The 11,898-nt window shown below is 47.8% G+C and overlaps 1 protein-coding gene and 1 long non-coding RNA gene across 14 annotated transcripts in view; one reads left to right on the top strand and one right to left on the bottom strand.

Moving 5' to 3' along the window:
- Positions 1-5,650: 5,650 nt before the first annotated feature.
- LOC131383186 (uncharacterized) lies at positions 5,651-8,905 on the bottom strand. 2 transcript variants are annotated; one of them, XR_009213005.1, is made up of 3 exons: positions 8,718-8,905; positions 7,789-7,862; positions 5,651-6,007 (listed from the first exon to the last, which is right to left on the bottom strand). It is a non-coding gene; the product is annotated as an uncharacterized LOC131383186 (long non-coding RNA). The 2 variants fall into 2 exon arrangements; XR_009213004.1 differs by lacking the exon at positions 8,718-8,905 and adding an exon at positions 8,559-8,627.
- A 94-nt stretch (positions 8,906-8,999) lies between these two features.
- The window catches only part of MAGI1 (membrane associated guanylate kinase, WW and PDZ domain containing 1), a 685,843-nt gene continuing 682,944 nt past the window's right edge, over positions 9,000-11,898 (top strand). For 8 of the 12 annotated variants that reach the window (XM_032149440.2, XM_058437138.1, XM_058437140.1 and 5 more), the window contains exon 1: positions 9,034-9,923. In XM_032149440.2, coding sequence (XP_032005331.1) covers positions 9,611-9,923 — 313 coding nt within the window. In that variant the 5' untranslated portion in view covers positions 9,034-9,610. Of the gene's footprint in view, positions 9,924-11,898 lie in introns of all 12 variants that reach the window. The other 4 variants (XM_032149445.2, XM_032149449.2, XM_032149448.2 and 1 more) reach the window with 1 other exon arrangement.

Genomic DNA, 11,898 nt, shown 5'->3' with positions numbered 1-11,898 from the left:
AAGTGGGTGGATCACTTGAGGTCAGGAGTTTGAGACCAGCCTGGCCAACATGGTGAAACCCCGTCCCTACTAAAAATACAAAAAATTAGCTGGGCATGGTGGCAGCTGCCTGTAATCCCAGCTGCTCAGGAAGCTGAGGCAGGAGAATTGCTTGGAGAAAAAAAAAAGTCAGATGTGGTGGCTCACACCTGTAATCTCAGTACTTTGGGAGGACGAGGCGGGAGAATGGCTTGAAGCCAGGAGTTCAAGAACAGCCTGGGCAACATAGTGAGTCTCAGTCTCTGCAAAAAATAAAAAAATTAGACAGGTTGGGTAGTGTGTGCCTGTGGTTGAGCTATGTGGGAGGCTGAGGTGGGAGGACTGTTTGAGCCCAGGAGTTGGAGGCTGTAGTGAGCCATGATTGTGTCACTGAACTCCAGTCTGGGTGACACAGTGAGATGTTATCTCAAAACAAACAAAAATTGCTGGGCTGGGCACGGTGGCTCATGCCTGTAATCCCAGCAGTTTGGGAGGCGGAGATGGGCAGATTGTTGGAGCCCAGGAATTCAAGACCATTCAAGACCAGCCTGGGCAACATGGCAAAACCCCGTCTCTACAAAAAATACAAAAACTAGCTGGGCGTCGTGGTGTGTACTTGTAGACTCAGCTACTAGGGAGGCTGAGGTGGGTGGATGGCTTGAGCCTAAGAGGCAGAGGTTGCAGTGAGCTCAGATTGCACCACTGCACTCCAGTCTGGATGACAGACAGAGCCAGACTCTGTCTCAAGAAAAAAAAAATTGCTAAATGAATGAATGAATGAATAAAAACAATCTACCAACTGTCATGTGCCATCATGGGATATTTAATTTTTTTTTTTTTTTTTGAGATGGAGTCTCGCTCTGTCGCCCAGGCTGGAGTGCAGTGGCGCAGTCTCGGCTCACTGCAAGCTCCGCCTCCCAGGTTCACACCATTCTCCTGCCTCAGCCTCTCCCAGTAGCTGGGACTACAGGCGCCCGCCACCACGCCTGGCTAATTTTTTGTATTTTTTAGTAGAGACGGGGTTTCACCGTGGTCTTGATCTCTTGACCTCGTGATCCGCCCGCCTCGGCCTCCCAAAGTGCTGGGATTACAAGCGTGAGCCACCACGCCCGGCCTGGGATATTTAATTTTTATTTTCAGCTTAGCCTCAGAGAAACTCAAGACTCATTTTGGAACATTTGAAATCAATGTTATGTAGTTTAACGAGCCATCGGTATTAAACAAGTATAATACTTGACTGGCTTCCATTGTAAGGGGTTCAATCCTGCAGTGTTGCCAGCTTTAGAGTATCTTCAAAACATCTATAAAAATATGGGCCAACCACTGCAGCTATGATTGAAACCAAACTCCCACTATACTTGAATTCTTGGAACCTTTAGGTAACTGCAGAAAAGGAGACCATGATAAGAGTCTGCAGAGGAACCCACCTCGATGAGGTTTCCCTTAGGAGCCCCAAGTCCACACATACTCTGCCAGGCTTGATTAGGCAGCTGAGGAGGTTTTTGAATCACTCGTGTTTATTGTGAAAGCCACCGCAGAGTAGGCAGACTCTACCTCTACCCTCAACAACTGAAATTGCTTTATTAGAGACTGAAGTTTCTCTATTCCTTTTCCCTCCTGTTAGTGAAAAATCTCCTTTTGGCTGGGATTGCTAAACCTGGACCATGTAGGCTGCTTGTAGCTAGCTATCTATCCTGGCTGGCTGGAGAAGACCCATCTGTATGTAGTGGGAGAGGATGAGGGCAACAGACAGCAAAAAAGAATCAAGACATACAGAGAGAGAAAGCTGAGGATGTCACTTGAACCTCTTCATCCAGACATATTGAAAACTAATTTCACCTCTGGTCTTGCCAATTACATGGAGTAATATATTTCATTTTTTGCTTAAGGTAGTTAAACTGGGTTTCTGTCACTGACAATCAAAAACACCCTAATACAAATTGTTATTTTAGCCTTCTTCAGAATCCTGATCATCAATGGACTATTGATTAAATAAATTTGGAAACATTCAGAGAATAAAATATTATTCAATTATTGAAAGTAATAAATATAAATTTATGTAGGTCCAGTACAAGATTCACCAAATATAAAAAGCAGTTAATTATTGGTGGTAAGATTACAAATGATTTAATTAATTAATTAATTAATTTTTTTTTGAGATGGAGTCTCGCTCTGTCGCCCAGGCTGGAGTGCAGTGGCACAATCTCGGCTCACTGTAAGCTCCGCCTCCTGGGTTCACGCCGTTCTCCTGCCTCAGCCTCTCCGAGTAGCTGGGACTACAGGTGCCCGCCACCATGCCCGGCTAATTTTTTGTATTTTTAGTAGAGATGGGGTTTCACCGTGGTCTCGATCTCCTGACCTCATGATCCGCCCGCCTCAGCCTCCCAAAGTGCTGGGATTACAAGCGTGAGCCACTGCGCCCGGCCTACAAATGATTTAATTTAATGTGCCTGTTTACTTATCTGTTTTAAAAATTTCTTGCAAAAATTTATATTAGTATGGTATTTTTAAAAATATGGGCATTTTACCCTTAGTTTCAATGTGTATTTTCCTTTTTCTCCCTCTCAGTTCTGTTTTGGTACAGTAAATTGCTAAAGGTATACAATAAAGAAGAGGAAGGTTGGGTGTAGTGGCTCACACTTGTAGTCCCAGCTACTCAGGAGGCTGAGATGGGAGGATCACTTGAGCCTCGGAGGTGGAGGCTACAGTGAGCTGTGATCTTGCATTCCAGCCTGGGCAACAGAATGAGATCCTGTCAAAAAAAAAAAAAAAAGAGGAAAAAAGAAATAGAGAGTAAGCCATGTTCTAATTACCATATTTTGACAAAGTTGATGGGAGACAATATAAAAGAGGTACACATTTCTGTTCTCGAGAAAATGAGAGTTTCCTGTTCTCAAGGAAATTAGTAAACCATCAGGTATAGTTTCAGTGGAGTTATGGAGGATGATAGGCTAATTTGAGATACTTAGTGTTTTATATAGCTGAACCATTTGGGAAATTTTAGGAGAGATAATCATGAAACATTTTTTGATTTCCCTTGGTTCCTCAGACCAAAAGTCTAACCAAATATTCCAGTTCCCATTATTCATTTTTTTTTTTTGCATGTAAGTGAAACAGAACATTAACCAGGATTTAAACCCTTCCTGGAGTTACTTCCTGGGCTATTAATATAATAGTTCATATATGATGTCTTGAAAGGTCACACAATTTAATATTTTATTTATTTATTTATTTATTTATTTATTTATTTATTTATTTATTGAAAGGGAGTCTTGCTCTGTCACCTAGGCTGGAGTTCAGTGGCACGATCTTCGCTCACTGCAACCTCCACCTCCTGGCTTCAAGCCATTCTCTTGCCTCAGCCTCCCTAGTAGCTGGGATTACAGGTGAGTGCCACCACGCCTGGCTAATTTTTGTATTTTTAGTAGAGATGGGGTTTCACCATGTTGGCTGGGCTTGTCTTGAACTCCTGATCTCAAATGATCTGCCTGTCTTGGCCTCCCGAAGTGCTGGGATTACAGCTGTGAGCCACCATGCTCAGCCTTATTTTGTCTTTTATTTTTATTTTTTGAGACAGGGTCCTGCTCTGTTGCCCAGGCTGGAGTACGATGGTGCAATGATAGCTCACGGCAGCCTTGACCTTCTGGGCTCAAGCAATTCTCCTTCCTCAGCCTCCTGAGTAGCTGGGACTACAGGTGGATGTCACCACACTTGGCGAATTTTTTGTATGTGTTATAGAGATGGGGTTTCACCATGTTGCCCAGGCTGGTTTCAAACTCCTGGGCTCAAGTGATCATCCACCTTGGTTTGTCAAAGTACAACATTTTATTTTTTCTTGCTTAGCTGAAAGTAGTAAAGGGAGGAATACTATGGACAGAAGAAACTACCCATCTGCCTCCCTGGCAAAGGAAAGAACAAGTTATCGAGTGAGCCATAAACGCCCTCCCACGAGATGACTAGAAACATGGCCCTCACTGCCCTTTGCCATCTGTCTGTACTAATGGCTTCAATCTCCCCTACTGGTCTTCTGCTCTAAGTTACCTGTTTGGAGTCAGTTACCCTACTGTATACAACCTATTTATACTGACACCTCTAATGTATGCCTCCTGATAGCTTTCTTCAGAAATTAAAAAAATAACCAATTTATATGTCCTCCTTTGCCCCTGCAACTGACCAACTTATTTCCCATCCTCATATTTTCAGAAAAAGGAGGAAAATTACCACTTTAAACTTCAATGACACATTTCTTTAATCACAACTGGAAAACTTTAGAAAGAAATATATTTGGGAGGAGGAAAAGAAATGCACATTTCATATTCGTGATTTTTTTTCTTCCCCCTAGTAGAACTAGCTATATACAAATAAGATCTTAATTTGTCTAGAGTTTATTGTGTTACAGTTTATTTCTCAGCTGAATCTACCCTCTGTATTAGGAGTTCACTGTTGAAATGCTTATGCAATAATATAAGGCTGTTTCGCATGTCACCTGTACTGCAGCCTAAACGCTGTAGAAATGTTTGCAAATTAATTCTCTTTACATTCCTAAATTATTTGAATCTTCAGAGCCCACAGATGGAGAACAGGAGATTGAGTTCTGGAGTGAAACACTGTATCCTTTAGATTAAAGTGAAGAGACAGAAAGGAGGGAGACTTAATTACTGTGTACACACAATGTAGCAGATTCAAGAGTCCAGAGCATGCTGTTACCCAAATATGCTAACTGGCCACATCCTATCCTCTCAGACTACAGTGGTTCTGAGCATGGGTTTTGGGTCATGCCTCTGGGTTCACTTCCTGGTTTTGTTACTTCTAAGCTCTGGGGCAAGTTTCTTCACTGTCTTAGCTTCATTTTCCTCAGTTATAAAATCAAGGTCATTCCTGATAGTTTCTACCTTACACAATTGTGGTGATTGCATAAAATAACTCACATCAGCTGGGCGCCATGGCTCAAGCCTGTAATCCCGACACTTTGGGAGGCCGAGGTAGGCGGATCACCTGAGGTCAGCAGTTCGAGACCAGCCTGGCCAACATGGCAAAATCCTGTCTCTACTAAAAAACAAAAATTAGCTGGGCATCGTGGTGTGCTCCTGTAATCCCAGCTACTTGGGAGGTTGAGGCACGAGAATCACTTAAACCCAGGAGGCGGAGGTTGCAGTGAGCTGAGATGGCACCACTGCACTCCAGCCTGGGCGACAGAGCGAGAGTTTGTCTTGAACAAACAAACAAACAAACAAATAAAAACCAAACAACAAAAAAAAACCCAACTCACATCACTATGCTGACATACACGGTAAGCTTGAAAGTTAGGTATTTTATAGCATTATTTCTCCCATCAGAATGTATTGCCAAATTCATGGCTAAAGTGAGATAAGTCAGAACACTAGGATCTTAGATCTATTCAGGAAAAAGCTACTTCACAATGACATAACTATAAGCTCTTTTCCTTGAAAGCAATGGCAAAACCTGCAATTACTCTTGCACCAACCTAATATAAATAGCCCTGTTTTGGCAACCAAATCTAAACTGGCTTTGGATCAAAGGTCACATATTACACAATTTCATGTCATACTTCATCCATTTATTCAACAATTTCATGTCACACTTCATCAATTCACTCAACAACTGTGTATGGTGCACACTCCACACAAGGCATGGATCATGGTTTGTGGTATTGAGGTTTCAAAGGTTGGATAGGAGAGAGATGATCTCTGCCTTGAAGTTCTCCAGTCTGGGACACAGGAACTAGACCAGGTGAAACACCAGCCGGAAGATGCAGAGGGAGCATCCTGGAAACTGGCAGCCTTGGCTACTTTGAAGGTTCAAATTATTTTTCCTTTTCCTGGATTAGAATAACGTCTATTCTCTCCATATTGCCCTCTGTGCCCACAGGTACTACTTCTTCTTTTGGGGCTTTTCCACATCTAAAACCTGACGTATGCTAAATTCCAAGTTCTTTCCTTTCTCAGCTGCTGTGGGGACACCTGGAATCCTGGCAAGAGGGGGATGTTGTTGCATTGGGAGGAATCACAAAACGCCTGGTCTTGTCCAGCCCTTGGACTCCCCCAGGCGGAGATGAGAGTTGAGTGGAGAGGTAGGGGACTCCTAATTCAAGGTTGGTAACAATTACACTTTACTAGAATACGAAGTGGCAAAGTGGGGAAACACACAAGGTTAAGCTTACTAAGCTTACTAATGATTTGCAGGGGAATGTGTGACTCCCCACTAACATGGAAAGTAAAAATGTACATTTTTGTGGAAAGAGACAAATATTTTAGCATTTGCTAGTACCAGGCACCATTCTAGGAACTGGGAATAATACATCAGTAAACCAAACTGTCAAAGTGTCCTGACCTCCTTAAGTTTTTATTTTACCCAGAAATGTGGATCACAGGTTTATTTGACAAAAAGGTCTGGGACCCAAACAATGCTTTGGAATCAAGATACTAAACCTATGGTGCTCAGCGTTGTGTACCAACAACACATAGGGGAACCTTAAAAGTTCAAATGACTTAGCCCTTCCTTGACATTCTGATTGGCTGGATCTGTGCTTGGGTTTGATAGTATATGTTTTGAAGTGCTGTTCATATTGACCTAGATTGCTTCTGAAAAAAAGCTGGAGACAAAGTTCCTCTCACCAAGCAAAGCCATGGAAAATTGGTCACCTCCTTTTTTCAGAAACACAATGCAATGGGATTTTCAGTTCTGGATATCCCAAGAGAGAAGCATCAACATCCCTCCTTATTTTTATTAGCTTAGAATAGCACCCTACAAACAATGCTTTAAAAAGATGTTTAGGCCGGGCGCGGTGGCTCACGCCTGTAATCCCAGCACTTTGGGAGGCCGAGGCGGGTGGATCACGAGGTCAGGAGATCGAGACCACCCTGGCTAACACGGTGAAACCCCGTCTCTACTAAAAAAAAAATAAAATACAAAAAATTAGCCGGGCGTGGTAGCGGGCGCCTATAGTCCCAGCTACTTGGGAGGCTGAGGCAGGAGAATGGCGTGAACCCAGGAGGCGGAGCTTGCAGTGAGCCGGGATTGCGCCACTGCACTCCAGCCTGGGCGACAGAGCAAGACTCTGTCTCAAAAAAAAAAAAAAAAAAAAAAAAAAAAAAAAAAAGATGTTTAAACATATGCCTAAACCGCGTATGGTGGCTCACATCTATAACCCCAGCACTTTGGGAAGCTAAGTCAGGAGGTTGGCTTCAGCCCAGGAGTTTGAGACCAGCCTGGGCAATCAACATAGGGAGACCCCCCCATGTCTACAAAAAATTAAAAAAATAAAAAACTAGCTGGGCATGGTGGCGTGTGCCTGTAATTCCAGATACTCAGGAGGCTGAGGTGGTAGGATTGCTTGAGTCCAGAAGTTCGAGGTTAAAATCAGCTAGTCGAGCTACTGCACTCCAGCTTGGGGACAAAGCAAGACCCCGTTTCTAAAAACACCACCACCACCACCACGACCACCACCACCACCAAAAAACAAACACACAAAGCATGCCCATGTTTTTTAAGTTCTAGAAAGGGGAGGATAAATTATCATACTTCCTAACTTGAATCCCCAAATGATCTCCTAATTTTCTTCCCAAATAGTAATACTACTATTAATAATATAATGAGTTTTTATTATTTGCCACTTTATAAGTGTTTTCCCACGTAATACTTCCAAGAACCCTGTGAGGTCTTGTTCTACTTATTTGATCAGCGAGAAACGGAGGCGCGGAGGTCACCGAGCTTACTCAAGGTCACACAAGGGTGGACCCCTGAGCCTACCTCTCAACCTCAACTGCTGTGTCCATCCTTTCTTCATCGTTTCAACGTACCCCCCTCATTTCTTGGAATCTCTCCTGTGACCAAAGATGAACAAAATTATACTTCACTAAAGAGGAAAAGAAACTGCTGGGGAGACTACCCAGCAGCCTGATTTGAGGAGTATTTGGGAAGGGCAGCCTTCCTGTGGTACCGGAGTCTTTCTGTCCGCCACCTCGCCGGGAGAGAAGTCACTCTATCCGCACCCCGGGCGACCTCCGGAGGCCGCAGCTACCCCCGGGCTGCGAATTCCTAGTTCTCTCACGCGCCCGCGGGCGCCAGGACGCAGGGCATGTCCGCGCCTGGCGGGGATCCTTATCTCCTGGCCCCAGAGTAGGTCCGCAGGCTTCCCGGCCCTGCCAGGAACTTGAGGCCGGGGCAGATGATTGACTGGGTTCAGCAGTCTCTGCTGGAAGGACAGTTGAAAAGCTAGAGGCATCTCTTTTTTTGGTTGAAGACCTGAACCCACACTTTAGCCCCATGGCTTCTCTCTCTTGCCCTGTAGTTTCCCTGTCCTAAAAAGTTGGTCCCAAAGTTTAAGGATGCGGGTGTGTGTGAGGGCGCGTGTGACCCGCACAGGGATCCCAGTTGGGGGACCGGGGAATCCCACCGTCCCCCTCCCCCAGGTCACAGAGACCCTGGCAGACACCGCGCCAGGACCCGAACCCTCGAGCGCAGGGCAGGCAGGGAGGCGGCAAGCGCCCTGGGGCGGGTCTCGGGGGTTTCAGTGGGACCTGCGGCGAGCGGGGCGGCGAACCAGCCGGGTTGGGTGACCGACAGCCCGGCCAGCCACTGGCCGAGGGCGGTTAGGAGGCTTAGGGCCGGCGCGAGTGCTTGCGCGTGTGCGTGAGTGTGAGCGCCAGGGTGAGTGTGGCAGTCTCCCCAACCCCCACCTGTTTGAAATGGTTTTCAAATGCCAAAGCCAGATTGCCCCGGTTTCAAAAGTTGCAAACAGTTGGAGTAAAACACGTGCGCGGCCCTCCAGCCTCAAATGAATCCGCGGAGCCCAGGGCACTGGAAGAAAAGAAAGAGAGAAGAGAGGGGTTCAGGAAGGGTCGGGGGGAGTTGCCGTCTCCCGGCCGGTCGGTTTTAGGACCCAACGGGAAGCACGTTGGAATCTCTCCCTTCGGGGAGGAGGGGAGGGGTGGGCCGACCGGCTGGCGGCCGCGGGGCGCATGCGCGCGCCTCTCCTGTCGCCGGCCGCTGCGCTCCGCGGCGCGGAATAGAATGAACTGTAACAAAACAAGCCGAGCCTTTGTATCTGCTTAAAGGGGCCGCGAGCACTTACCTCCCGCCCCGCTCCCCCCAGCGCCGCCACCGCGTCTTCAGGGCTCCCGGCAACTGGCTGGAAGGGCTTCCCTCACCCTCAGGAACAGCGCGCCCGCGAGGAGAGGCGAACCGGGCGGGAGGCAAAGAGGAGGCACCGCATTTGTAAAAGGCAAGAGAGAAAGGAAGGAAGGAAAAAAAATAACCCGAGCGGCGCAGAGTGGACTCTGGTCCGGGAGAGCACGGGCGGGCGCCGGAACGTGGACCCAGAGGCACCGGAATGCAAACAAAGCTCGCGGGCGTCTGTGCGGGGCTCTCGGGGAAGCCCAGAAAGTTTGTTTTATGATGGCTTGAGTGCGCGAGCGTGTGCAGGGGAGCGAGGCTGCCAAGTTTCTCCTGTTTTGTGATTTGGGGAGAGATGTTTCTCCCATGAACCAGCGGAGGCTTGGGGGCTCGTGCTGTGGGGGGCACCTGTCTCTCGTTTTATTTTATTTTTTTTGGAGGAGGGGTGTAACTCATCATGTCCAAAGTGATCCAGAAGAAGAACCACTGGACTAGCAGGGTTCACGAATGCACCGTGAAGCGAGGACCCCAGGGCGAGCTGGGGGTGACGGTGCTGGGAGGCGCGGAGCACGGGGAGTTTCCGTACGTCGGAGCGGTGGCGGCAGTCGAGACAGCGGGGCTTCCCGGCGGCGGCGAGGGCCCGAGGCTGGGCGAAGGGGAGCTGCTTCTGGAGGTGCAGGGGGTCCGGGTGTCCGGCTTGCCCCGCTATGACGTGCTGGGGGTCATCGACAGCTGCAAGGAGGCCGTCACCTTCAAAGCCGTCAGACAAGGTAAGGCGGGGCGCGCCTTAGGGGGGCGCCCCGAGAAAAGGAGGGCGGTCTGTGGGCTCCCCCTCATTCTCGATTTCCCGCTTCCCTCCTCCGAGCGCAGTGAAGAGCAGTTGAGGCCGTGCGCCCTGTGGTGGCGGTGAAATACACAAAGTTGTGGCGAGGTTGTGGGTTGTTTGCCCACCTGCGTTTCGAAGAGGGGGCTGGGTTTGCGCAAGGTAGCGGGGGGACGTTTCGCAGGCCTGGCTGGCCAACCTGTTATCTCCGCCACCAAGTGCAGCGCAGTCTCGCCTGCACCCGAGGGAGAGTTGGGGAACTGAGTCAGGGGCATGGTGGACGCTGTCCTGGCTCCTTGGGGGAGGGATACAGCTGGCGTTCTTTGGCCACGAGTCAGTTTCCATACCTGCTGAGTGGGTATACAGAAAGAGAGGGTCTGTAGTTTATTGGACCTCCCCCATCAGAAAATCTGCTTCACCCCGCTACCCCTCCAGGTGAGCTAGGACACCACTGCCTAGCAGTTCCTGAGCCTGCCGCCAGAAGAGTCTGCATTCACCCCTCAGCGGGATGACGCATGTGTCTCCACCGTTTGGCCTAGCCATAGATTTGGGAGGGGGAGAGGGGGAGGGGGTGTTTTCTTTTAGTTCGAATCGGGTCCAAGTTTACCCTCCCACCACCACCGTCATCGTCATTATTGATGGTGAAAATGAAGCTACTCTTCATTGTTGGTTTACTACATGCCCGGCTCTGTGTAAAATACTTTACTTGCACTATCTCACTCCGATTCACAACAGTTCTAAGAACGAGTTGTTCTTATATACCCCATATTAGAGATAAGGAAACTGGGATTGATATTGGTTAAGTGACTTGCTCAAGGTCACATAGTTGCCAAAAGCGAGGGTTTGAGCCCTTGCTGCAGAGCCCCAAGTATGGAGGAGAAAGGAGTGGGGGGATGACCCTACGGCACTGGAGGGGCTGATTCCTGAGGAGGGAGTGGAAGCAAATTCCTGTCTCAGAAATCTGTAGAGGCCTTTTAAAAGATGCATTTGGTGGCTGCTGGTTATGTAGGTCCCTTACATCTCACTTCTGTACAGACAAGGGGCTGTCCCCGTGTCAACCCAGTGGAGGACAACTGAGGCCCTTAAAGGGCTCCCTTGTGCAAGCAAGTGCCATGACGCAGGTTCTCCCCAGTGAAAGCACCGAAGGAAGTGGTGAAGTTGAACGTGGTGAAAAGTTCCCATGTGTTTCCATAAGGACAGGCAGCAGCTGGAGGAATGTGTCAAAGGAAGGGCTGGGCTGAGCTGGTCCTCTCTTGGAAACAGGCGTGTTCCAGATGAAATGGAGGAGGGGGCAGGGGGACTAGCCTGGCCTTTTAGCAGCTTTGGGAGCTGAGGAGCTGACACTTAGCTATGGAAAGTCCTTGTATTTATGACTTCATTCTCCACCTGGATACCTCTTCCAAGAAGCCCTCCAGAATCCTGCTAGGATGAACAAATTCTTCCTCCTTTGGGCTCCTTTAATGTCTACTTTGAGGTTTTTTACTTACTCTGAACTCTGAGTTAGGTCCTCATTTCCATACAAGGTAGTGAGCTCATTAAAGGGAGAGAGTGTGCCTCATTCCTGGCATACCTCTCCAGGTTTTGCTTGAGGTTCAAAACCTTTCCTGGCCTGACAATGCGTCCTCCTCACACTGGCTTTCCTGTGGATATTACATAAGCTAACACGTGGAAAGTGCACCCAACAGTGCCTGTACATAGTAAGTGCTCCATAAAGATTAGCTATTTTTGTTTGAATTGATTTTGGCAGCTATTTATTTCTGAAACTAGTTTTTAGTGTCAGGAACCTGGATAATTATGACTTGATAGGGCTGTAGAGAAAATACTATGTGAAGGCCTATGATGGGAGCAGCTGCAGGTCTCAGTTCAGGACCATTTTGGAGAAAGGGTGGAGGAAGGACAGGCACGGGTTTCTGCCCAACTCG

The sequence above is a fragment of the Hylobates moloch genome, unplaced genomic scaffold (assembly GCF_009828535.3).
Source record: "Hylobates moloch isolate HMO894 unplaced genomic scaffold, HMol_V3 SCAFFOLD_4, whole genome shotgun sequence".
In the NCBI taxonomy this organism is placed as follows: domain Eukaryota; kingdom Metazoa; phylum Chordata; class Mammalia; order Primates; family Hylobatidae; genus Hylobates; species Hylobates moloch.
Note: the sequence above shows the minus strand (reverse complement) of the source record. Positions and strands in the feature narration are given on the sequence as shown.